Source organism: Apodemus sylvaticus, chromosome 7, assembly GCF_947179515.1.
Source record: "Apodemus sylvaticus chromosome 7, mApoSyl1.1, whole genome shotgun sequence".
Lineage (NCBI taxonomy): Eukaryota > Metazoa > Chordata > Mammalia > Rodentia > Muridae > Apodemus > Apodemus sylvaticus.
Window position 1 is genome coordinate 54,287,321 of NC_067478.1, and position 27,523 is coordinate 54,314,843.

At 47.0% G+C, this 27,523-nt stretch overlaps 1 protein-coding gene across 1 annotated transcript; it reads right to left on the reverse strand.

Annotated features, from left to right (window-relative positions):
- On the reverse strand, positions 1–26,686 carry Onecut1 (one cut homeobox 1). The gene is made up of 2 exons (XM_052189428.1): positions 25,582–26,686; positions 1–348 (listed from the first exon to the last, which is right to left on the reverse strand). The coding sequence occupies exons 1-2, from the start codon at positions 26,684–26,686 to the stop codon at positions 56–58; spliced, it is 1,398 nt and encodes a 465-aa protein (XP_052045388.1). The 3' UTR covers positions 1–55.
- Between the last annotated feature and the right edge of the window lie 837 nt (positions 26,687–27,523).

Consider the following 27,523-nt stretch of genomic DNA (forward strand, 5'->3'; position numbering starts at 1 on the left):
TTTTTTTTAATTTAATTTAAAGCTTTTCCACCGAGGTTCTAGTCTGTGGTTTCCTTCATGCTTTGGTACAAGTGCTTGATGAGGATGACGAATTGCCTGAATTGGAGCTGCCCTCGTCCTGCCACTTGTCCAGACTCCTCCTTCTTGCGTTCATGAAGAAGTTGCTGACAGTGCTCAGCTCCAAGCCCAGCTGCTGGGAAATGGTGATTTGTAATTCTTTGGACGGACGCTTATTTTCCTTGAATATTGCATGTAGAGTTCGACGTTGGACGTCTGTGAAGACGAGCCGGGGCTTTTTGGGGGTGTTGCCTCTGTCCTTCCCGTGTTCTTGCTCTTTCCTTTTGCAGGCTGCAAAGAAATATGGAAGATGTTTTAGAACAAATTCCCTGCCGGGGATTGGCCAGCCATTCCTCACAGCCTTCTTCCTGTCTGCCGACTCCTGACTAAAGTACCCTGGCTGGGAGGACATGTAACAGAAGCACAGAGAGCTGAGATACTGGTGGGACTTTGTGCACCTTGGTGGGTCCTGGCTTTGACCAGTTTCTGCACTCTGTCTTAGGAAGGTCAGGTAGCTCCATCAGGCCCTCAGCTATATAGACTGTTTGACTTTGAGTTTATCTTCTAAAAGGACATTTAATTCTTAAAAAAGAAATGATAAGTGTGTCTGCATGGGGATGTGTGCCCAGGAATGCAGGTGTCACTGGAGGCAAGAAGAGAGTGTCAGCTCTCCTGGATCTGGAGTTACCGGCACTTGTGAACTACTTGATTTGGTTCCAGGAACCAAACTTGGGTCCTCTGGAAGACCAGCAAGTGCTCTCGACCACTGTGCAGTGTTTCTAGCTCCTAATTTGAACAACTTTTAAAATTACATTTCTTCATTTGTGTGTGTTTGTAGTCTATGTGTATAGCTCCATCATATTCTGACTTCATACTCCCCCACAGTAGGTGTTGTCTGCCATTTTCTCCCAGCATGCAAATCTCAGTCTCCCAGAAACCCTGAGCCAAGACAGAAGCCAGGTGGCAGTGGGGAAGACCCAGAGTCAGACAGTGGCAAACTGAGTGGGATATGCTTCTCAGGAGATGGAATACGGAGAATATACTAACAATGTGGCTTAGGGTCTGGGTAGAGAGAATTCAGAATACTTTTAGGTTTCATGTTAGATGATGGCACATGGAAAAAGGGAATTTTATGAGGGTGTAATTACTTGTATGTAGGACAAAGTGCATTGGAAGTGCTGGCTGAGCATTCTGTTAAAGATCTCCGATAGGTAGTTGTCCAGAAGAGAGCAGGATGTATGGAGCCTGGAGCTCAGGGGACAGGTCTGAGCTAGAAATACAACCTTGGAAGTCATTAGGGCTCTAGATGATAAATTATACAACACATACTTATGGAGAAGTAAACAACAGTATTGGGTGAAGCCTCAACTTATCTATCATTCAAAAGGCAGAGCTAAGGGAAATCTCTGCAAAAAGAGGTCCATTTCCCAGCTAACCAAGGAGTACATTTGAAGGACTTAAAGCAGGTCCTGGTACTTGGCAGGATTCCATGGACTGAAGCCACCCACAGCCATCATTTCCCACCTGGCACCGGAGCAGAGAGACTCTCTTGAGGGAGAGAGTCTTTGAAGGGAGGATGTACACAGGCCAATGGCACCTGGAGAAACCTTACTACACAGCCTCTTCTTCAAGATTCATGTTTGACAATTGTTTCTCAAATCCACTCAAATCCACATCCTTTGTGATGGAGTATGCACATTCATAATCATAAAATACTCACATGGGGGGATGTAGGTCATAAAACATAAAATACTCATATGGGGGGAAAATGTAGGTCATAAATCATAAAATACTCACATGGGGGGATGTAGGTCACTATATTTTGCTGGTCAAGGTCTCTAGTGCTGTAGATACTGCAGAGTCAGAAAACTGTGAGGTGAAATGCCATTGGAACAGGGACTTGGCTAGCCTCCTCCTCCCCAACCCCCAGTTAGGGTGTCCTGAAAAATGTAGGCTGGAAAGGGAGCTAAGAGCCTATGGGGGTTATTGGAGATGGTACTTGAGTGTTACATTTGGAGAGAACTCTGCAAACGTCAGAGTTGCCAAATATGAAGGCTCTGGTGTCAATAGAAGAGAGAACATTTAGACCATGAGGTGACCAGAGGAGAAGAGAGCTAGCATGCAAAAACAAAGCCATACTTCTGGAAGCTTCCATAGGGTATAACAGAGTCCTTCAGAGACCATATGAATGAGAGAACTGCTTTGGGGTGTTTATGGGATACATTACAGGATAGAGATGACCCACACCAGGATAGAAAAGTTGAGGCTAGAGGTCTGAGTCTCCTCATGTATGTGGGAGCTTGGGGAGGGCTACATGAGCAGGGACCAGGGGACCAGGGGCGCTGCAGTACAGGGACGTACTCACATACAAAGGTACACACAAGATATACACCGGGTGGGTGGATCGGAGGGAGGCAGAACTGGGTGTGGAGGATACTGGAAACACATGAAGCTACTCTGGGAAGGAGGTAAGTCAACGTGCTTTCAGGATTCTGTGGCAAATTATGTCGAGAGATGCCTCAGCAAGATGGGTAGCTTTAATCTGCAAGGGTGTGGCCATTCATAGTCCCATGCAGGAGGCTGAAGTGGGCATGAAGGATCGTGCACATCAGGGAGGAGGGAAGGAGAGAAATGAGCCTGGGGCAGGAGGCTCGCATCTGTAACTATAGCACTGGGGGAATGGAGGCAGAAGGATTGTGAAGGATTGGGAAAAGGGCAGTATAATGTCTGGGAACTTGCTTTAAAAGTGTGGTGTGTAGTGACACCCTAGAAACGACTCTGAGCCAAGCATCTGAACACCACCTTGTCAAATTTCCTTCCATAATGACCCAAAGCATTGGGTCATCCCAGCATTGGCAGTGTTGACCAATGGGGCTGGAGAGTTAATGGCTTTTCTGCTCTCCATGGGGCTGGGGATTTGGCTCCCAGCACTCACATCAGGATGCTCACAGTTGCCTCTAACTCCGTCTCCAGGTGACCTGACACCCTTTTTTGGCCCCTGTAGGCACTGTACGTACCTACACAACACACATATGTATACACATAAATTAAAAATAAAATAAGGTCCAAGTGTTGACTGAGTCATGTAAAAGTCTACCAGGAATGTGTCTGGGAATACGTGGGCATGGATATCATGGCCTGGGGGGACATTTACAAGGCCAGATGGACTTGGAATACCTGTTAGATAAACCTGGACTCATAAAATACAGACAATAGTCTGGGGGCCACTGGAGAGAATTCTGTGCAAGTTCCTTACCATTTTTGAGCTTGGTGCTCTCAGTTACAGTATGCTTCTTGTTTCCCAGGTTGGTAATACATTTTAAATAAGATCACATGCCTAGATGTGATTAAAAGCATAAGTTCTTAAGAAGTACTGCAGAGATTTGCAAATTAAAGGGTGGAGATGATGTCCAGTGGTGGCACAAGGCCGCAGGTTTGAGCCCCATTGCTGTAAATTTGGCTTTGCATGTTAATTTGCCAAGCTGTCCTTCCTCCTGACGTCAGTATGCAAGTCAGACTGTAATCTCAAATCTTTGCTGACTCTAACTTGGGTTATGAAGTTGTTGGTTCCTGGAGACCTCTTTAGTTGGGCAAACATCGGTGCAAGGCCTCTGAGGACTCTGAAACTACCACTCAGGGCTGAAGAAGCACCTCTTCTGGTTTCCAAAGTCTACTCTGACCTTAATTAAATAATATTTGAAGCGATCCCCCGTCTCTCTGTCTCAGTGTCTAGCTGCTCCATTGACTTCCATTGTACCATCTATGATCTTTATGGATTGTTATTTTCTGTTCTTATTGTTTGACTATATTGGGATAGTATTTAATTTCTCAGGCTGACTTGGAACTCAATATGTAACTGAGAACGGGGATCTGAGAACCTCTCAAGTATGGGGTTATAGGCATAAGTGCCATTACCTCTCAATTAGGAGGTTCTGGGGACTGAACCTTCTTCATGCAAGCTAGACCAGCCCTCTACCCACTGACTTTATCCCCAATCTCCTTCATTGCTTTTGAAAAAGAGCAAATAACTCACGAGTTGTTTGATACCCACTTGCAATCTAATCCAGGCCATTCTGGGGTACAGGGGAGATCCTGTCTCCCTCCAAGGAACAAATAATAAGAGTAACAACAAAATGATGCCGTGGTGGCTCTGTAATCAGTAAGTCCAGACTCAGGCTCATTTAGATGGAGGCGATAAAGCAGATGCACGCCCCTCACAGTTGCCCAAATCACCGATATAAGAGCTTAAAGCCATAACAAGCACCACAGACTCCACAAACAGCTCAACACCGCGTCTTCCTAGACCTCTGAACCATTAAAAAGAAATAGAGGCTGGAGAGATGACTCAGCAGCTAAGGGCACATATTGTGATTGTAGAGGACCTGAGCTTGAGTCCTAGAGCCCAAGGTAGGTGGCTTACACTAAGTACAGTTTTAAGGGCATCTGTCCAACCCCCTCTGGCCTCTGCAGGCAATTACACTCATGTACACCTACACATAGACATACACATAAACTCAATTAAGAATAATAAAAATACATCTTAAATATGTGTGCACACATATACATGTTACATAGGAATATGTATGTGCATGCTGTTTGAAGCTGTTTCTACTCTTCCATTACAGGTGCAGGAACAGTTGTTTGAATGTGCTTGCTGGTATTTCAAGTGTCTTTGTCTCAGAGCTGGCTGTTTCACAGAGGCGGAATTGTGGCTGGAGGGAAGGTCTTTTTCAGTGTATAAGTGCTGTACACTGAGTTCCAAGTCAGCCTGAGAAATTAAATACTATCCCAATATAGTCAAACAATAAGAACAGAAAATAACAATCCATAAAGATCATAGATGGTACAATGGAAGTCAATGGAGCAGCTAGACACTGTTCAGAAGGGCCTAAGAGATCACACCATGAGAATAGCATTCACTCTGTGAGAAGCTTTGGTTCTGATGTGGAGCTAATCAAATCCTCTTGCCAACCTGGGCCAGGTTCCTCAAGAGGTAAAATGAAAAGCAACTCCACGGCTTGACAATGCCAACAATCACCATGATCGCGGAGCAGACCTTGTCAAGGACTGTTAGCCTCTTGTGTGTGATACAGACAGCTTGAGCCACACCTGGTGGCACATGCCTGGAATTCCAGCATTTGGGAGGCTGGGTTATTGAGATTGTTGAAGGGGCAAACCTGGGCTACATTACAAGATCCAGTCTCAAGCTGCTCCCCACCCCCAAAAGGAAATGGACTCCTCAAGAAGTGTGGGGTGAACTGTGTGGTCACCTCTTGGTTCAGCTGGGCAGACCCTCTGTTCCATATCTGTTTGTCTCACTGTTATTGTAAGTCAGTATCGGTCCTTGGTCTTGTAGGCAGAGATGAGTCTGATGTCAGGGCAGACTAGGAAGAGAAGGCCTTTTAGCCTCTGTGTGGAAGAGGAGAGCTGGAGAGCTGAGGGCATCATGTACACATACCCTAACATATACATGTAACTTAAAAATATTTTAAAAGCCCTTTGATCATTTGGAGCCCAATAATTGGTATGGGGTCCACAGTTATGATGTTTGTTCCACAAGCCAATCAAGATACACAGCTGACCTGAGGAACCACGTGCTTAGTGTGCATCTTAGCTCATGCACGTCTATTGTGAATTATAAATTTATTGACCTGATTTTTATCATTAGCATCTATAGTATTCATAATAACTAGAAGTTATAAAAAACTAGAACTATAAAAATTAGTTTCCAGAGACAGGAGATGACTCAGCAGGTAGGAGCTCTTGCTCTACAGGTGTGGGGACCTGAGGTTGGGTCCTGAGCACTCGAATCAAAAGATGGGCGGGCTTCCCAGGCCTGCATCTCCAATGCCCTGGAGTCTGGAGAATTGCTGGGGCTTACTGCTTGCCAGTCTAGCTCTAGGTTCAGACAGAGACTGTCTCAAGGGAATAGAGTACAGAGCTATAGAAAGGGACACCTGATGTCTTCCTCTGAGTATATCAAGCACAGTCAAGCACACACGTGCACCCACAAAAATACAAACTAAACTCACTCATGCACCTATAAAAATACAAACTAAACTCATTTCCTATAGCTAATCGCAAACAAGCGAAGCTTGCCTCGTCTGGGTTTCTGGAAAGAAGTCTGTATAACTATACTGTAGTTTTCTATAATATACCAATAGTATACACTAAGAATGAACTTCACAGGGGTCTCCTGAAGCCCAAGAAGAGAGCTCAGTGTCTGCTCTACCTCAAGAATCCTGATACTATGACTTCAACCAGCCTGCGTCTTTCTCCTCACTACCCACCCACTACCCCGTCACTCCTACCACACTGTTCAGTTGAACCCAAATGCACCAATCACATTCATGCTTCTACAGCTTTGCCTAAGCTATAAGCCAGAATGCCATTTCTGCCTTCCTTCCTTCCATACAAAAAATTCCTTATAGAGTAAGGCCAGGCTCCAGAGTTTCCTTTTCTCTATGCCTTCTGTGTCTCAGGAGAAATTGTTGGTTCCTGTGACAACAGAACAGCCTCCGCCTCCCCTCCCCCCAATTTAGTTCGTTCTTCATCAATCTCTCCTACTGGAGTGGAGACAATCTATTGCATGGTTAAAAAAAGGGAGCCGGGCGGTGGTGGCGCACGCCTGTAATCCCAGCACTCTGGGAGGCAGAGGCAGGCGGATTTCTGAGTTCGAGGCCAGCCTGGTCTACAGAGTGAGTTCCAGGACAGCCAGGGCTATACAGAGAAACCCTGTCTCGAAAAAACCAAATCAAAAAAAAAAAAAAAAAAAAAAAAAAAAAAAAAAAAGAAAGAAAGAAAGGGGGCTAGACTACAGATTTCCCCTGCCCCAGCAAACTAGCATTCTTGTTATATAAATACACTATATGTGGGCCTGTAGAAAGTAGAGACACTAAAGATAAAATTTAATATCAAATTTCAAAAATACTTTTCTTGGATGGCTACCCTTGAAACAGGGCAATTTTACTGAGGAGATATTTCTAAGGTGACTTTAGAAATCAGTGGAGGGGGCTGGAGAGATAGCTCAGCGGCTAAGAATACTGACTGCTCTTCTGAAGGTCCCAAGTTCAAATCCCAGCAACCACATGGTGGCTCACAGCCATCTGTAACAAGATCTAATGCCCTTTTCTGGAGTGACTGAAGACAGCTACAGTGTACTTACATATAATAAATAAATCCTAGGGAAGGAAGGAAGGAAGGAAGCAAGCAAGCAAGCAAGCAAGCAAGAAATAAAGAAAGATAGAAATCAGTGGAGGGCTGGTGAGTTGGTCCAGTGGTTAAGAGCCCTTGCTGCTTTTGCAGAGGACCTGAGTTTAAATTCCAGCACCCTGACACTCTCTTCTAGCCTCTGCAGGCACCAAGCACACACGTGGTGAGTGTATACACATATAGGTAAAACATTCATACACATAAAATATTAAAATAAATAAAATCTAAAATGGAACAAAGGAAAAAGAAAGTCAGCTGAGTGGTGAAGGAAGCTGTGATACCCTGAATCAGAAGGCGGTCAGGGTCAAGCAGAGAACAGGTTGGAAAGGTGGAGCTGGAGAAGAAGAAGATGCAGGGGAATTGGGAGAAGCAAAAATGTCTGGGATCTTGAAATGAGTTGTTAGTAGAGTGACCGTGCCTCTCACAAGCAATTGGTGTGCAAGTGCAGGGTCTGTGCTTTAGAAGGTCAAGGTGCATTGTGATCTTCCTTGCTAAGTCTGGAGTGTAACTGATCAATATATCCTTAGTTCAGGGTAGAGAAGAAAATAATTGGATTTTTTTCCTGCTAAGACAGGGTCTTGCGTAGGTCAGTCTGACCTCAAGCTTGCTATGTATCTGAGAATGACCCTGAACTTTTGATCCTTCTGCCTCCCAAGTGTTACAATCACCATGCCTAGCTAATGCATGCTGGGGAACAAACCTAGCCCTCTAGTACCTGAGCCATCTCTTTAGTCTAAGAATTGGATTTATGGATGTGGATAGCACATATCTGCCTCCCTTGTAGTGGAAACTATAACAATAAATTCATGAGATGACCCCTGAAAAGGAGTCTCGGGGAAATTCAGTCTCTGGGGCTTAAAGCGCTCACACAAATCATGTGTTGGAAACACACAAAGATGTCATTTTCCTTCTTTTCTGGCAACTGCATGTTCCTGAACATTTTGCCATTTGGATCCCTCTGGCTACTGGCTCCCCACCTTCATAGGTGATGGTATCACACTCTTCTCCTGGGCTCCAGGGCTAGCCTATATGCTGCGGTTCAGGAGTTCTTAGTGGTGGGTAGACACTGTAGCCAACTGGGAAGCGTTAGATGCTGGTACATCTAATGTACCAGAGGAAGCAGAGGAATTCTAGGTCAGTGTTTCTTAGACTTCAGCCATGTGAAGATGCTACCTGAGCAGAATAATGGGAACTGAGATCATAAATGCTACCCTGAATCAGGCGCTTCTGATGAACGTGGAAGCTGGGATGCTCAAATCTGAAGCTTTTGGTGTTGGGAATCTAACCCAAGGTTCACCATGCTGATGACATATTCTTCCTCTGACCAACAGTGCCGCCCCTGGATGAGGCTTTTCAGCACTAATGGAGCCTGCCCCAGTCTTTCAAAGCACCTAACGAAGAGAGAGTTCAGGGAGACTGAAAGGCAGCTTCTTGGGTGGGTGCATATTTCAGGACCAGAGGGATGAAGAGAAGCCCATCGTTTACCAGGCTGGCACTGGATGACCAGGACAAACCTACATTACAACGGTGATCTGAGTCTCAAAGTTTAGTGCATGTTACAAACACTTTGGAGCTTGTTAAGATATTGATGATGAGAACCTATCTCCATGATTCTGATTCAGTGGGATTTCTAAGAAGCCCTGGAGTGATTTGGGGACATGAGCAAATGTGAGTGTGTGTGTGTGTGTGTGTGTGTGTGTGTGTGTGTGTATGTGTGTGCTTTTGTCTCTCTCTTTCTCTGTGTGTGTAAATGTGTCTGGGTGTGTATCTCTGTGTATGTGTCTGTGTCTATGTCTGTGTGTGTTTGCGTCTGTGTGTGCATATGTCTGTGTGTATCTGTGTGTATGTCTCTGTGTGTGTCTGTGTCTCTGAATGTGTGTGTGTGTGTATGTGTGTGAAAGAGAGAGGGGGGAGAGAGGATGATAATTAATTATTGGGTGTCAGTGTCAGGTTTCTGACTATAGACTGAAGGATATACAAATAGGGCATAAGGAAAGGAAAAAAATCCCATGGGATTATTTAATAATTGTGTGGGTGCAGGAACTGATATAAACTTGTGATTACACACACACACACACACACACACACACACACACACACACACACACAAGATGGCCCAAAGGGTAAAGTAGCTTGCCATTATCCTGAAAACTATAGTTTCATCTCCAAGATCCACATGATGGAAGGAGAGACCTGATTACTATAAGTTTTCCTCTGGCTCCTACACATCCTATATTATGTAAATATACATTTTATATATATATATAATATATATATATATACATATATATATGCACACATATATATGTGTTCATGAGTACAGACATGCACACATAAAAATAAATGTAATACAAATGTAAATATTAAGCATGTTCCTGCGTGCACGTGTGTTATATGTGTCTGAATGTGTTTATGTTTATCTCTGTTTATATACTTCCCAGCTTTATCTGAGAGAATGGAGAGACAAAGCCATGCTAATGGTGCATCCATGGGTAGAACCCAGCTCTTCTCAGTCTCTAATGCCTGATCCACCAGCACACGCCATGGCTCATCAAGGAAGGGGTAAACCCAAGGCCTGGGGCAGAGAGGGTGCCAAACGAACCTGGAATATCACTTTATGCTGAAAAGTTTAAAAACATAGTAATAACACGTCACATAAGAGGGGATCCCATTCGCCAAGTCTGAGACAACTTGAGCACCAAAAAGTAAGCAATATTTTGCAAATTGTTGATAAAAAAAGGAATTGTGTGATTCCACACCAATAGTAAATGGGAGAGAGGGGGGAGAGAGAGAGGGAGAGAGAGGGAGGGAGAGGGAGAGAGAGGGAGGGAGGGCTGAGGACTGCCTGTCCGGTATGCACAATGCTGAGGTTGGAAAGTCAGAGAAAGCAGAGATGAACAGGTGCTAAACAGACAGGGGCTTTTGAGGAGAAGTCAAATATTTCCACTGTCTTAAAGTGCTTCCCATGGGTTGCCTTTTAGTTGGAAGGAAAAGGGGAAACACCCAGTAATTACACAGTGTAGAAATTAGACAACACTTCGGGTAAACAAAACTCACTCACCAGGTAAGGGAGGAGCAGACAGTTGGGGGCCTCCAGATGTGGTCCTCAGAGAAGGCACACCGCCACCCATGGCGCTTTCTGGGTAAGAGAGCAGAAGCTCAATGGAAACACGAGGAAACAACAGAAACACACACAGGAGAACGAGCGACTTCGACGGGGCTGGAATTAAGGGAACTTGACTGGAGTTCAATTTCTGGGACCCCTCCCCCCACCACACACACACAGTGGATGGAGAGACTGGACTTCTGCATATTGTCCTCTGACCTCCATATAAGTGCCCTGGCATGCTGGCACCCACCCACACATATACACATGCACACACACCTACACACACACACACACACACACACACACACACACACACACGCACACACACACCTGCAAACGAATGAATGAATGAATGTAATAAAACAAATACAAATTTTAAAGACAATAGCATTTTTTCCAAACATGCCAGTTTTGTAAGAGAGAGGGGGTCAGGTTGGAAGAGGACTATTGCACAGTAAAATCTGGAAGCATGACGGAGACAGAATTCTGTGCTGGAGAATTGTGCTCCAAGGGCACCACGGATCACCTGACAGAAGTGAGCAGTGACCACGTAGAGAATGCCCCTGGGCTTCGGAAGACACTCAGGTATTTTGAGGTAAGGGGGCGGGCCGTGATGAATGTAGCATGCCTTCAAGAACAATCACCGCTCCCCCCCCCCCCCCCCCGTGGGAAGAGAGCAAACACAAAGCAAGTAAGTAGGACGCTAGCCACCGACCAGGGCTCACCGCTGAGGGAGGCTCCCGACGACCTTTGCTCTAGTTATCTTTGCAGATTTTCATCATTTGAAATGAGTTCCAAATGAAAGTGTAAACAGCTTTCTGCAGGTCTGAATGGTATTTAAGGACACGGAGGTATGCTTGGTTGATCATTCTCTAGCAACTAAATTTTGTATAGAATAAAAACGTAAGGTATATCTTATATATGCACTTTTATTTTTATTGCATTTGTGTGTGTGTGGTGTGTGTATGTGTGTGTGTGTGTGTGTGTGTGTGTGTGTGTGTGAGAGAGAGAGAGAGAGAGAGAGAGAGAGAGTGCAGATGGAGGTCAGAGGACAACTTGGGGGAACTTGTTTTCTCTGCCCACCATGAGGCACTGAACTCAGGTCATCAGGCTGTGGCCAGTATCTCACTTATATACGTGCCATTAAAAAACTAGAAGGAAAGATCATGGGATCCAGAGGTCAGGGAGGACTGGAACAAAGCAGTATCTTCTGGACATGACAGGACCTCTACGCTCATGAGCTCATGAGCTCATGACTGCTGTGGTTACTGAGGTGGACCTGCACAAGATCAACAAATGAGCACTGCGGCGTGAGGTGGGAAGGGGTTCCTAGGCCTCACCCCTAACTGAGGAACTATTAACTGTTGATGGCTTTGTGGGGAGGGATAAGTTTTCTTTAAGTGTGGGGTCCCTGATTAGGTTATTATGTCCCAGGGGATAGCTTCACACCCATGAGTGTGTGTGTGTGTGTGTGTAAAATTTTAACAACATAAATTGGACTTAGTGGGTCAAATTTTTTTTAAAAATAGAGGCCATGAAGTTGGGGGAGCAGAAAGGTGGAGAGGGAGTCTGGGAGGAGTCAGGGGGATGCGGGGGTGGTTGTGAGCAAAATACAGTGCATGAAGTTCTCAAAGAACTAACAATATTATAGGGTTTTTTTTTTTTCAAGCAAGAAGGAAATAAACCAGTATTTAGAAAGGTATCATCTCTAGGCTATAGAACAATGAGCAATTTTGTTCTGTTTCCTTACTATATTTTCAAGTTTCTATGTAGGCCTCTAATACTTAGAGAAAAGCCATCTTTGAAAGAGGAGGCCAAATCTTTGTTAAGATTTTGTGTGCAATGCAGGCTGCTACATCATTTGACAGGAGCAAAATCAAGCAAAAAGCCCTGAATGCAGTGAAATATTCAGCGATAGGAATGGCTGTCAGAGAGGACATGTGAATTATGATACTTCTAAAATATAAAACCATAAAACTTTATTTCCCTGAGTAGTTTATAGACCAATGTAAGTGTCTAAAAATAGGAGATTGATTAAATAACTTATAGCACAACTATAAAATAGGAGATTCATAAATGTTTTCTGGTATTAAGTGCTCTGAGAGAGCAAAGGTAGAATGTGTGCTTCAGATTGTGACCATTCTGTTTCTACATAGCTACTGAATGAATGAATGAATGAATGCTACTCATACTTTGGGGAAGAGTAGAGATGGATCATTCTGAACTTTGCTATTTTTTATGTGTTTTCAAATATTTTACCATTAATGTAATAACACAAAATATTTTTATTCCAATTTTTTATTTTTAATGATGTGTATTCCTATGTGTGTGTATGTGCATACGAATGCAGTGCCTATATAGGCCAGAAGAGGGCATTAGATTCCCTGCAGCTAGAGTTACACGTGACTGAATGAGTCAGTTGACATGGTGCTGGGAGTTTCTCTGCAAGCGCAGTAGGCTCTCTTACACTGTGAGCCATCTCTCCAGGCCCCCACAAGTCACTTTTCAAAGATGATTTGAAATGAAACCCCTGTTGAAGTTGGGGCTGCTTTCCACCTCCCTTGAACACGGCCAGCCTGGACTGTCCCTCTGCTTGTCCCTCAGCCTGCCACACTGGCCCACTGCCCAATGTGGAAATAAGCACAGAGCAGCAACTGTCAGCCAAAAAATTAAAGCAAGAAGCATTCTCCATTTTTCCTACAAATGTTCCGTTTGGGAAATGAAAAAGTCTTTAATTACTTACAAAGAAGATCATCCACTCTCCACACACACACACACACACACACACACACACACACACACACACGCACACACACACACACATGTTCACATAGCTTTTAAAGGCATAGGTTATCTCTGGAGAGTACAGAAGAATCCGGTTTTAGAAGCTCCTCCCCCTCGCTTCAGCCACGCCCCCCCAATCCCTATACAGACAACCAACCCTTTTGTGTGTGATTTTCCTTTCAACCTATTCCTGATGAGATGGCCATATTGAAATCTAAAATTCTATATTATTAAACTTAGTAGAGAGTACTTGAAAACACACAAAAGTATCTTGACAAACTTAGTAATAGGAGAGTGGTGTGGGAAGAAAACTTTGTATGCCTACTGATTGTTTAACTTTTAAAAAAATTATAGTCATATGACATATATTAAAATAAATATCTATTAATTGGAAACAACCCTGCTTTCAGTTTGGGGCTCCTAGGACAGCCATGCAAATAACTCACCAGTTATTTGCTGGGTAATTTTGTGAACTAGGCACAAGCTAGGATCATCTAGGAAAAAGCATATCAGTAGAGAAAAATTTCTCCATCAGATGAGCCTGTAGAAAATTCTCTTGATTAACGACTGATGTGGGAGGGTTGGCCCATTGTGAGCACCCCTGGCCAGGAGATCCTGGGTTCTGTGATAAAGCAGGCTGGGCAATAAGTAGTAAGCAATAAGCAAAACCCTTCCACGGCTTGTTTCTGCTTCTAGTTCCTCCCCTTCGCCTTCTTTCATGATGGACTGTAAGCCGTAAGATAAAACATTTTCTTCCCAAAAGTTTGTTTGTTTGTTTGTTTGTTTTGTTTTTTAGTCTTTATTTTTAATATAATCTGGGCTGACCTGGAACTCACAGAGGTCTGCCTGCCTCTGCCTTGAGGGTGCTGGGATTAAAGGCCTATGCCATCACACCTGGCTCCCAAGTTGGTTTTGGTCAGTGTTTTATCACAGCAATAGAAAGCAAACTATTATAGAAAGTTCTCTTGAACTAGATGAGAGAAAAGCAGGATTCTCTTTCTGATAAAACAGCGCGTATTTGGAGTGCTGATCCCACCACAGGCTGACTCGTGACGGAGCGGAGTGGTACACTGTTCTTGGGATTGCTTTTGTTTCTCTAACAACAGAGATGGGTATGTTTGACCCCTTACATTGGTGTTTTAAGGGTCTGGTGTCCCCAGAGACAACAATTGGCTGGGGTGGGCAGGACTGACTACCACACTACCACAGTTGCCCTATGGATAAAGGTAGACCCAAGGGTTCTGCTTCTCAAGGCAGGGTCACAGCCTTTAGCCCCCACCCCCCACTCCCAGGATGTCTGTTTCATTTTATTTTTAAAATAGCTTTCAAACTTTACACCCCCACACATATTTGCAGCCCATCTCTCTTAGCTGCTACCTACCATCCCAGCATGCTTATAAAAACACAAATCTGATCATTTCATTTCACAACTGGCCACAGCTGCCTTTAACCCCTGATGCCAGAGGCCCTTAGCCTGCACAGACACACAAGGTCTCCACTAACACTTTAAGGTTCCTCTTTTGTGCCTGTGTACTTAGCCTGGTGCTAAGAGAGTCTCCAGCCCATCAGCGTTTGTGCTAATGAAGGAATAGGAACATCCTCAGAACGTACAGATATAGAAACCTCCTGGAGACCCTGTGAAAATCCAGATTTAGATGCAGGAGATCAGGGCTGAACCCAAGTTCCCAGATGCTGCTGAAGCTGCTGGTCTTTGAGCCTCACTTAGAGAAGAAAGGATGTACTGAATCCTGATAGCTTTCAAGTTGGAAGAATGTGTATTCAGAATTAGATATTCCTATAGGGATCTTGAAATCTTAAGTGAACTTCAGAATTGAAAGAGATGAAAAGAAGTTACAGAGTTTATACACACACCCTGTGTGCACTGAGAAATGCAAGGGGCTACTCCAGAAACAAGAGAAGTAAATAAAAGACATTTGCTATTACGTTCCCAATACCAATTTTTCCTTAGTCCCCTGCTTCAGGCCCAGACTGCAGGGGTTACAGGTGCGGCACTGTATCGAGCTGCACTGGGAATCTCTCTCAACACATATCCTCTCTACCCCTCTCCACCAATCTGATTTTCTCCTACAGAGGAATGTGGAGTGCATGGTGCTTTGTTCTCTGTCACTGAAATCGGAGCCCTGTGGATGCTTTTGTTGCTGATGGGGAGGTGTTGCTGAGCTGGGGTAAGAGAGAAACTGCTAGCTTTATAATACTTCAGATCCAAGAAATCTGCAGAGAACAAAAGGTTCAGACAGTCCGTGCCTGTAGTCCTAGCATTGGGGAGGTGAAGGCAGGAAGATCAGAGGTTCAAGGCCAACTTTAACTACAGAGTGAGTCAGAGACAAAAGGATTTAGCTCTGTAGACCAGGCTGGCCTCAGAGATCAAACCCAGAGTCTGCCTGCCTCTGCCTCCCAAGTACTGGGATTAAAGGTGTGTGCCACTAGCACCCAACCCCATTAGTGTTTTAAAAAGTTTATAGCATGTATCCATATGTCTCTAAACACAGTTATTTAGTCCTGCTTGCTTTTATATAAGCATTTGCCTTATATAAAAACATTCTGCTTCATATATGCATGCTTACATTTGGGCTATCTAGTTTTTCCATTCTCCGAATTAAAAGTTCCAGGAGCAGTCTTTTCCCATTTTCAAGAATGCTGTGAGTTTAGAATTATACAAAATAGTGGAATTTCTAGACATGTGTGGGCCGATAGCTATATGATGATGGCAAATTTGTTATAGCAAAGATGCTAATTTACATTCCCACAGTAGTACATAGATAATGTATATGTGCCCATGACAATCCATGCTATCCCTGTTAGCTTGTGTGTCTGTTACCTCCTGACCTGGAGAGGCGCTGCTATCTAGACTGAGCCCACACCCTGTCTCTTATCTAATCTTAATATAGGCAGACCGGATACTGAATGGGTATAGGAAAGGAGATGAAGGTGCCCACTGGGATTTGCCTTGGCTACATAGTCATGATGGGAGGCGGTCAGTGACAGCAATGAGACCTGGAAGGGACCGGAAAGCCAAATTCTTCATTCTATGTTTAAGGAGATAGGGGCTCCGAAAGGTTAAATTACTTGTCAAGGTCTAAGAGCTAATTACTGCGTGAACCTTTCTCTAGGGCACCCGATTCTTAATCCAGAATTGTCCACTCCTAGTAATTTAGGACAGCATAGTGCCGTGTCTGAATTTATCAAAGAATGAATACAGATATTATATTAAAAAGACAGCATGACATGATTCATAATTACCTTAAATATTCAAATAATTGATTTATTTTTAAAGGTAATTGGTTAACTTAACTGACTGATGAATTTGATAATGCCCACTTCTTTGCTTATGGTGTGCACAGGAATAATATTCAATGGGATGAACAGGGGACAGAGAATCCTCCTCAATTATGGTTTCAATGTGCACATTTATCTGTACTAAAAGACAGGGATCTCTTTAGGAAAACAACCCCCTAATTATCTCATTGGTGATTCTTATTAGTGAATCACTTCCCTGGGAAAATGTGAGGCATCTCCTTAAAAAGCTTGTGTGTGTGTGTGTGTGTGTGTAAAGCAAACATCAAATCCATTAAGTTTCAATTTACTCTCTTTTATAAACGCTCACAATTAAGTCATCCTAAGGGGCTGGAGGCTGTGAGATTATGGAGGCATAGTGAACTTCTTTATAACGCAAGACTGCTTTACACTGGGACATGGAAAACTAATTTATAGCAGAGATACTTAGTGCTGAAGACTCTGACCCACTCACTGCAGGGAAAGGAATCAAACTGGGGAAGGGACGGCTTAGTGGCAGACAGCAAGCCCACGTGAGAAGTGACTCCCATGGCTTACAGGTGAGACGCTGGTTTGTGTTGACCTTGGGAATTCTCCGCTTCCCCAGTCCTGCTTCGCTGACTTGCTTTCTCTATTCCAATTTAAAATGTTCTTTAAAATGTTTCTCCAGGGTTGGAGCTGGAGCTGAGCTGGTTGTGTGCTCGCCCCAAATGCTTGAATGCTCTGGGTGTGATCCCCAGCACGATGTAAACTAGGCATAGTGACACACCCCAGAACTCAGGAGGCAGAGGCAGGAGGATCAGAAGTTCAAGGTCACCCTTGGTTACATGGTGAGTTCAGGACTAGCCTGCGATACCTAAGACCCTGTGGGTTTTTTCAATGTTTACATTTAGCAATGACTTTTGTTTGATAATAAAAGCCTTCTGTGTGCCACCCCTCTTTCAATTCTAGGATAAAGCTCACCAGATTTTCTTTTGGGGAAAGGGCTTAGCGTCTTGAATACCTGGTGATTTTGCCCAAGAATGCTGACTATACTGTACTGAGTTACTTCTTGTTCAAGTTTTCCTCCTGGCAGTCATTTTAATCAGCACTTCTCCTATTTAATGAGCTTGTAGTGCCATTACATAATCACCCAGCTCACCAGATTAATGATGAAAAGAGGAACTGATTTTTCCAGTTGCATCATTTGAAGTAAATGTTAACTTTCTTTCTGAGTCCTTCTTCTAACAGCATTAGCGTGACAAATATGTCTTTCTCTAGCATAAGTAATTAGAATTTAATCACTTTAACTGCATCTTAATTACCCCAAATGAATTGAAAGGACATTTAATAGCAAAGATTAAATTGCCTTAATGAACGATTTTTGTGACTCCATCAATATTGGAATCATGGTAGCAGCCAGCTCCTCACCCACTCGTCAAGGCGCCTGCGGTAAGGGCCACTGCCACTAGGTGGCGTGCTTCACACGCTTGTATATTTAACACCCCTACCTCCAGTTCTGTTTAAGAAGTCAAGAGGAAAAGACAAACGAAAGCACATAGTTTGCTGGGTTCTTCTGACCCCAAACATAGTTCGTTGGGGTCATCATCGGATGTTAAAATAAAGAAATGATTTCAGAAACTGCCCCTTCTCTTTACTCCATGACGTATGCCCTGAAGAAAGAGAGGTGGCAGACACGTGGCTATGTGACAAAAACCGAGTTGCTCTTGAACAATCACCAACGTATAAGCAGAGCTTTTTGTCAATTTGCGCTCTCTCTCTCTCACTCTCTCTCTGTGAGTGAATGTGTGTGTGTGTGTGCGCGTGCACGTGCGTGCAAAGTTCTAAATTTGAGGTAACAAGTTTTGGAAGAACAGAGCCAAAGGCATATGAGAATATCAGCCTTGGGAGCCCGGGTGCCTTGGACCTTTGGGCCTTCCTCCAGGCACGGGTCCCAGAGGGCCAGGCTTACCCACAGAGCATATCTAATGAGATGGGCCTTGCCTATCGATAATTGTTTAAGTGAAAACGTGGATAGAGAGACATGGGCTTCACATCTGTTACCACTCTGGCTGCTTCTTTGGAGGGGATCAATTAAAAGAAATCTTGCTTATTCATCTGATAAGAAAGAATTCTTTCCTTGAGAGCCTCAGAGATATTATTTACTCTATAATTTCAAGAGCTTTATGATGTACGGGCCTTGTTAAATGGATGCTTAAGATAATGATGCTCACATTCTGGGTGTATTGATTGTGATCTAGAACTGGCAGCAGAAGTTATTGGTGGAGGATATGTTTGACCAGGACCTTTAAATTAGGGAACTGAGTCCAGGGCATCAGTAAATTCCAGTGGAGTGACTAGAGACAAATTATTTAATCCACTACAGAAGGCATCAGAGAAAGCCAGAGTTATTACCACACACCATATAGGTTCCCAGACCTCCATGCACATTAAGATCACCTGGGATCCCAGGCCACACCCCATTCAATTAAATCGAAATATCCGGGGTTGCAGCCAGACATTGGTTGTTTAGGTCTTTAAGTGATTTCCACTTGTAGTAAGACTTATGAGTCATTGGCATAGACAGGGAGTATTAAATGGGAATGTCTACCACAGCCTGGAATAAACACAGTGCGAGCAAACAACTTAAATTCTCCTCTTACTCGTCAGTATGACCAACCTGACAAACTGTCCTCCAGGGTGGGGCTCTGCTCAGCTGCTGTCATGTTAAATCAACACATTAAATGAACAGAAAATGTCTTAGAAGCTATCTATTCCATTGTAACATCTTTGGGAGGAAAGATATGTAGATGATGGAACAGTGAGACTCTGATAAGTGTATGTTTGTATCAAATAGATCGTCACATGGCTAGCCCCGTCATCTGTAACACCAGGAAGAAATTAAGCTTTATCAGAGTGAATATACTTGTTTTTTTTTTTTTAAATAAAACCCTGTAAAATGGGTGGTATAGGAATGTGTGATTGTATACCAAACTCATTTACATTAGAAATAAGATGTTCCACATTAGAAATAAGATGCTCCTTCTTATTGTTCTGTGAGGCTGATTTCTCTGTGTAGAATAACGTCTCTCTTCTGAGGGTGTACACTCATCCTATTCAACTGTCAACACAAAGAAAATGATTGGTGATGCATATGAGCTGATTTTTTTATACTTTAGAAATGGATTCTATCACAAGCATTGCTTCGTGAAATCCTCTTTCTGTCGCTGCACCAAATTAGGGGGCATTCCATTTTATCAAACTGGAAATCTTAGTATTTAAATAGGCTCTGAAATGAAACTGGTTATTTCACTTTCGAGCCACTGGGGTTGGGTTATGAAAATGAACATGTGTTTAAATACTCCATTATATGCAGTTTACCGAGGATGTCGGGCATTATCACTTCAAGGACGTGGTTGGCGCTAACTATGGAAGCTGAGGATGAGACACCTGGGAACCTCCTTCTAAATTACCCACAGCCATTAGAGTTGGATATTTCCTTTTCTTTACAAGAAAACCAAGAATGGATTTTACCGGTATACTCTGTAAGAACTGTTGCTTGAGAGAACTTTGGGGACCAGCGTGTTTGATTAGCTGAATTTGCCACGGATGTGGAAGATGACGACATCAAACAGCTAGTGTAACAACCTCCTTAAAGACCTCGTAGATTAGAGATGACTATAGATTTTCCCCAGCACGGATCAAAGGGACTGAATTGAACGTTTTAGCTTAATGATCCAACTCCTGTCACACCCACCGGGACGCAAATTCCGATTTTATATGCTGGCGTGCACGTGCTATATCGCATAGGAACAAACCAATCAACACCTGATTTTTGACGACGGTTTTGATCTTTTCGACGACCCGACAGGACCAGTGTTTATTCCAGGAGGAGCCTCCCGCTCTCACAAACTTGCGAATATTCGTTATTAATGTTTCTCTGCTACAGCATGGGATCTTGTAGCATCTTAGCTGCCTTTTAGGGACAGAGTCTAGGATTAGGCTATGAGGTGGCGGGGCTCTGTCCAGGGTCCTGACTCCGGGCCAGCGTTCCATGCCTGCAGGCTCTGACAGCCCTTTCAATCACCCCTCGGGAAGAGAAAAACAAAGGCTTCTAAGCTTAAGGCCTGGGGGTGCGGGGTGTGTGTTGCTTTCTGACTCACTCAGGCCAGTTTGCTGGAAAGCAAGCAAAACAAAGGAACTGTTAATCTGCCTAGACTATTCCGGTCCCAGCCTCCGACTTCAGACCACCAGGGTCACTTCTGCTATTATCGCTTCTTTCAGTTAAAATGTCAGTGTAATTCGGGCAGGGGATCAAAACATTTGTCTTTTCTGGGTAGGTTACAATTAGGGGTTGGGTAGCTTAGAATTCGGGCTGTAGTTGGTAGGGAGGGAATCGTGTTTCCTTCCGTGGAGCTTTTCTTAGGCATCCTCTTTCTCTTCCACACCCTCTTCCTATTCAACATTGCTTAGAAAATCTTAAGACAAGGATGCCCTAAAAACAAAGCCTCGGCCAGCCCACCATGTTTCTCCTGTTCCCTCGCCAGGCGGCCACTAGGGGTCGTGAGCAGCAATCTCTGCTCAGCTTCTCCAGTTGCAGTAAATCGAACCTGGGTTCAGAAGTCTGGGAGCGAAGCCAGTTTCATCTCTACCTTTGCCCGGTCCACAGAGGGCAGAAAGCTTTGAAGATAGTCATGATATTGGTTTTGGATGGATTTGCTGCTACGGCACAGCCGTATTACGGGCTCTATCCTCTGTGTCCGTTGTAAGTGGCTGGGTCTGGAATGACTGCAGTACCCTGGCCCCTGGGCATATGAGGATGACACTCGGGATTGTCCAAAGGGTCTCCAGGCTGCATTTTGGGGAGGGCAGGATAGGTGGTAGGCACCTTCTGAACATGCTGTGGGGTTTGTTTCTGGTGGGTGTTCTCTCTGTGCTGTGCACAAAGTCACTACACCACAGCCACCAGGTCTAAGCAGGCTTAGCCTGTTACAAAAACTACAATCGCTAATTATCAACACAGGCACACCCAAACTCCTGCACTTCCTCTCTTTCTAGGATGTGGGTTCACCACCAACAAAAAAATATACAAAGCCAACTATTATCCCACCGAGGGTATAGCTAGAGTCTGTGAGAAAAGATGCCTTTCAGAGCCTTCTGGTGACTGTCCCGAGTCCTTTTTGATTTCATATCTGGTGTGTGTGTGTGTGTGTGTGTGTGTGTGTGTGTGTTCGTGTTCCAGCTACCCCAGTTCACCCCACCATTCATCCCTGGAGGCTTCGGGACTCTCGGCTGCCTTCTGATAACGGGTTATCCCTTAGCCTCGCTGGGAGAAAGCCATTTCAGGCCTTGACCCCAGTCTCCAAGGCGGACACGGTCGGTCGGTCGCGCCCTGCGGGCCCTTTGTTCAAGCTGCAGCGGGCTAGTAGCAGCTGCACCTCGGAGAGCCACAGCTCAGGGCGCCAGGAAATCTCGGTGTGGCAGCACCGCCTTCTTTTCCCACTCTGTAGCCCAGAAGTCCTTCCAGCCCTGGCATCTCTTGTGCCCTGTCCTGGCCTCTCTCTCTCTCTCTCTCTCTCCACCCAGAATTCTTCAGGGGTTTGAACAAATGCTGTTCCTAAAACCCAGCCTAGCATTCCTGCCTGGCAGTCGCGGTAGGGGCAGGCAGCACCGGACTCTTGAAATGTCACCGGTCGGGATAAATATTAACACAAAAGCAAATGGACGTGTGCAGAACCAGTTATCAATCAACCAAGCCGCAAGGCCACTCAGAGCAAACATGGCCCAGGTTGGGTTGGGCAAGACTTTCTCAGGGCCACTTCCAGGTAGGAACACGCCCCCCCCCCACACCCCATCCCCCCTCAGCTTCTATTTTCCCCTAGCACAGAAGAGTAAATACCCGACCGCAAGGGGGCGAAGTCCCGGGTGCTGCAGGGCAGGCCATCTTCACGCAGGGCTCTGGAAGTCTCCTTACCTCCAGCAGTCTTGCCTGGGCTGGGGACCTGAGCAGCCACCACCTCCTGGGTGCACAGTGCTACGGTCACATTCACTGGTGGGTGTCTCTTGCAGTCTCTTTCCTTGCTGCCAGCCAGAGGGGCCGAAGCCTTCTGGAATATTTAATTGGAGGCTAATCTCCTCCTGTCTTGATAGACGCCCACGTCAGAGGCGGGGCACCCAGCTTAGTTTCCCCACCCCACTCGGGACCAGAAGCGGCATGCGTCTGGTCACGCTGCGTTTTAATGAGCAGTAGCAAGCATTACGTTGAGGCAACATATATTGATTTTTAAAAGGTAGTTAATTTGGTGAGAATTTCCTCCAGTCTTTCACCAGCGCCTGTAATTTATACACCAGAAGGCGCCTCCCCAAACACACTGACACGTGCAGAAGATTTTGACCCTCCAAACAAGCTCTAGTGGAACACGGAGCACAGAGAGGCAAGAGGGAGAACCTCTCTTCCACGAAAGAGTAAAGGAACTCAGCAGGATCTTAGAAAAGGGTTGAGAAAAGATGCCGATTTACTCTTTGGTCGAACAGCTACCAAAGCTGCGGGTGGCTGGTCCTGGGGAGCGGGTACTAAGTTCCTGCAGTTGCCACACCAAAGCATTAGGCGGGTCAGTCCTAGGCTCCACACTGAGGCCAGCTAGTCACCATTTCAAGGATCAGAAACCGATTTCTCTTTGGCTCTTAGGAAAGAAAGAAATCAATGAGTGGGGCTGGGTTTTCTTTAGCGGCTCCAAAATAGGCAGTGACTTTCATGGGAGAATGGGGTGGTTCTGGGCTCCCGAGCGAGAGCACCCCCCCACTCTTCCCCATCCCCCCACCCCCGCGGGCTGCCACGGACTGGGCTCAATCCTTCTCACTCCTTTATGTTAAAGAGGCCAAAAAGGAAGAAAAGAAAGAAGGAAAGAAAGAAAGAAGAAACGAAAAAAGGAGTTGCTCCGCTGTGTCTCAGGACATTTATGTCCACCGCAGCTTCCTGTTTTCCACATGTTTAAGGAAAGGGCTGCAAGCCTGGAGTTGGGAATAACCGAGCTAGCCACCTTGACTTAGGTGTGTAGATACCCCCTGTGGTGACTTCCTAGGTCCCATGAACGCTTGCTAAACACCCAACCTTTGTGCACCGGTTCCAGAACTTGTTCTTCGTTCATGGGGCTCCCCAGCACCAGGCAGCTACCCCCCAAATCCCTGCCTCAGTTTTCTTATCTAGACGCCTCTAGATAAGAGGCACAGGATAGATAGGTTTTCAGGAATAAGCAGGACCTATCGTACCAGTCTGTTCTTCTGGGGGTGTAACAGAGACCATGTTTGGGGGTGTCACTGATGTCTGGAGTATCTTCACCAAGTAGTGGGATGTGACTTTCATGAGGGAGCAGCTTTTTAATCCACACTTCTGGGCTCCACAATGGCTAGTTTCAAAGCACTACCTTGTCTGGAGGGCCTGGAGTAATGGCTTCAAGAAGGTGGACTGGAAGGTTCTGAAGCAGAAGGGAGAGCAGCAAGGTCAGCTCCCGCAGGGGCGGGATGGAACCAGCACTACAGAGTGCTACATAATGGAACCTGGAGGCTTGGGGGTGACATTCTGTCAGCCCAGGTCCCCTGTCTGAGCTGAGGCCTCACCAGATTCCTGGGGTCACCAACCTGAGCCTGCCTTGAGGACATTATAGCAATGGGTTTAGCTATGCTAGAAATTCTGGACGGTCAGAGGCTAAGCAGTGTAGCATCCATGACTGAAGGGCCTAGAGTCCAGATGCAGGGAAACGCTAGGGTAGCCTGGCCGGCTAGGATCTGTGGCTAGTCTGCACCTACCTCTCCCCAGCTTCTCACTGGCAGGCACCAGTGGGGGAAGGGGGTTCAGCCTCATGCTTTGATTTTAGTCTGTGAAACGGCTCAGTGCCCTCGGCTCAGAGCGGATTGACTGTCTTTCATTCTCTGGGGACGAATTAATGGAGAACGATCAGTTAATTAACAAACCCTCATTCCAGCGTTTACCTTTCTCTTCACCAAGACTCAGACCTGGACGCAAGGCTGAGACAAGGCTGTGTGTGTGTGTGTGTCCGCGCGCGCGCGCGCGCGCGCGCATGGCTTGGGGCTGGGGGGGTTGGGGGGGGGGGGAGGACGTGGATACTGGAGTCAATCAACGCGACAACCTCCGCCCAGGTCTGGTGAACACAGTCCGCCCCTAGGCTGCCCTCTTCTCGCGTCTTCAAGGGTCGCCGAGTGTGCCTGGATCCCTGGTGCAGTTCCAGCTGAGCTCAGCTGTCCACTAGGTCTCTTGGCCCACTACAGGAGGCAGGCCTGGTGCCTGCACTTGGCAGCTGAGACTTTCAGTGCCCCCCCACCCCCCAAATCAAACAGCCTGCTAGGGATTTTTAACTGGGAGACAGGCTTCATTTACACATTCTCACCCAGTAGTAGAATAGAGACTTTGATGAAAAAAAAAATCACCGCGACGGCGACGCAAAAGCTAGTTGTCAGCCTAGTCTCAAGCAGGATTTTGCTGGGGACCTGGTCACTGTCCGCCTCTGTCCCTTTCCTTTCCACAGCTGGTTATATACTCAGCGCATGTGTGATAACCCTTCCAAAGCAGCCTGCCATGCACTGATCGCCTGCAGGTTTGGAATCCGTGTACACACCCTCTTGAAGTGCGGTTCTCCTTACGCTCGGCGCCGATAAAACCGGCCAAGAGTGGGTCGCCTCAGCCAGCTCAGCCAAATATCGACTGGCAGCGTGTTCAGCGCCTGCCCCCCGCGCGCACATATGTGCCCTGAGCAATGGTAGCTAGTTTTAGGCATGCTTCGTCCCTTCCTAAGCCCTCTGTGTTCTGCTGAGTACCATAAGCCCAGTGTTCCGCCAGGTTACAAGAGTCTCTCTGTCTGTGGCTCAAAACCTCGCAGCTCTGTCCCCGAGCACAAACGCAACCCCGAAGTCGCGGAGGCTGCCCTGTTCGGGTCTTCGAAGCCTTCTATAGCCCAATGCTCCGAGCTCTGGGAGAAGGAGGAGGAGGTTGCCTACCCGAGCTGGCCCTTCCAGGACTAGAGACACCTCTCCTGAAGAAAGGGGAGGCGGAGCGGGACGAAGCGCGCCCAGCCTTTCTCATTCCCTCCCACCTTCAGTCCCTTATCTCGCCCACGCGCCCATCCGCTCACCTGCTAAGCGGAGCGCCGACATGCGCTGGAACTCCGGCTCCTGCAGCCACTTCCACATCCTCCGGAAGGTCTCCCGACCCGACTTAAGTTTGCTCCAGGGCTTGGGGTTTCGCAGCAGGTCCGAAAGGGTCCCCTGGGAACGGCAGAGCACCCTCTGCGCGAAGATGGCCTGTGGGATGCTGTAACGTTTGAGCTCGGTGGTGATACGCTGCGCCACCTCTTTGGTATTGATCTCTTCCATCTGCCCTGAATTACTTCCATTGCTGACCTGCGCGCCGGTCACCGAAGGGTTGGGTTCCCGGGCTGTGCCCAGGAGCTGTCCGTGGCCCTGGGCATTCAGGTGGGCATGGGGATGGTGCGGAGGAAGGCCGTTGATGGGTACCATGCCGGCCGAGGTGGGTGTGAGGTGCTGCTCTCCGTGGCGACCGAGCATTGCAGGATGGTGGGCTTCAAAGCCATTTGGGGTGAGCATCTTGTCGGTGGGCATAGCCGCGCCGGGATGAGCATAGTGGGGAAGTCCTTGCTGGGAGTTGTGAATGCTGCCCAGACCGGAGCCAGAGAGGGGCGAGAGGCTCTGGCCCATGCCAGCCACGTCCTTGTGGTAGGGGGTATAGAGGTTATTCATAGAGGCCAGCCCGCGCTCATCCCGCATAAGTGTGAAGCTACCGCTCACGTTGCCCGCCAGGCGCTGGTGGTGGTGTGGGTGGTGGTGGTGATGGTGGTGATGATGGTGGTGAGGGAACTTGTCGGACACGGTGGAGATGGGCGGCAGCGGCTGCAGAGGGGTTAAGGTAGTGTAGGTGGTGGGCATGCTCATACCTGGGGGAGTTTCACAGGCCATGGTCATGGTGGGGTGCAGGGGGCCAGCCAGGCTGTGCTCAGGGGCGCGGTGGTGGTGGTGGTAATCGCTGCCTCCGCTGCCGCCGTCCAGCAGGGACGCCATGCCCATGGAACGCGGGTGCGCGGGAGGCAGGTGGCTGCCGCGGTGCCCCACGGAGCTGCGCGCGTGAGGGCTGCCGCCCAGCAGGTCAGCAGGGGCGGGCACCGGCTCATGGCTCACCCCGTGCAGCTCGCCGATCGCCTCCATGGTCAGCTGTGCGTTCATCGTGATGCGGGCGAGCGGGCTGCAACATCGATGTGGCCGGGCAGAGGCGGCGAGGGGCGCACGGAGTCCAGTCTTCACATCGGCTGCCTGAGACTGTGGTCTTTCTTCCTCTCACTGTGGGGATCTGTGTCTCTCGCTCTCTCTGTGTGTGTCTTGCCTTTTCTCTTGCTCCCACCTTCCCCTCTGCCTTTTTTTTCTTTTTTTAATATTAATTTCCAAAAAGGATCCGTGCTGTTGGGAGAGCGCGGTACCCCTAGCCCGCCCAGCCCGGCCCCCTCTCGCCCCTCTTCTTCTTAGAATCCTGCTGACCCCGGCTCCCTTGACGCGGCCCGTGCGCCTGCCGCGGCTGCTGCCTGCCTGTGCCGCCCGCCAGCTCGAGCCATGGCTCGGTTACTGTTGCAGACTGTGGCTTGCGATTCGGTAGCGGCCGCCGCTGCCGCTGCCCGCCCTCACGCCCGCCGGGCGCAGCGCGCATGCGCGCTGCCAGGCCCCGCCCCCTCGGTCCCAGCGCTCCGTGACGTCCGAGCACAAATGAATTTGGGGGGGGGTGGGGGCCGGGCAGAGCTTTCTCCACGGCGCCGAATGGCCCGGGATCGGTGAGCACGTGCACGGGACGCGCGCAAAGCGCGACTTGGAGCCACCGCCACAGTCCTCGGAGACTTGCTACCTCCTGGTCTTCCTCACTTCCTTCCTCTCTCTTCCAGGCCCTACTTTCTTGCCTGGTTTCAATCACCGTGGACCAGCTAGGTTGGAGAACCAGAGCCCCCTGGGTCTGAGTTGCTGGTTCCCGGTGCAAGTTACTGGCAGGGAGCTGGAGACTATGCCATGGCCTTTGCC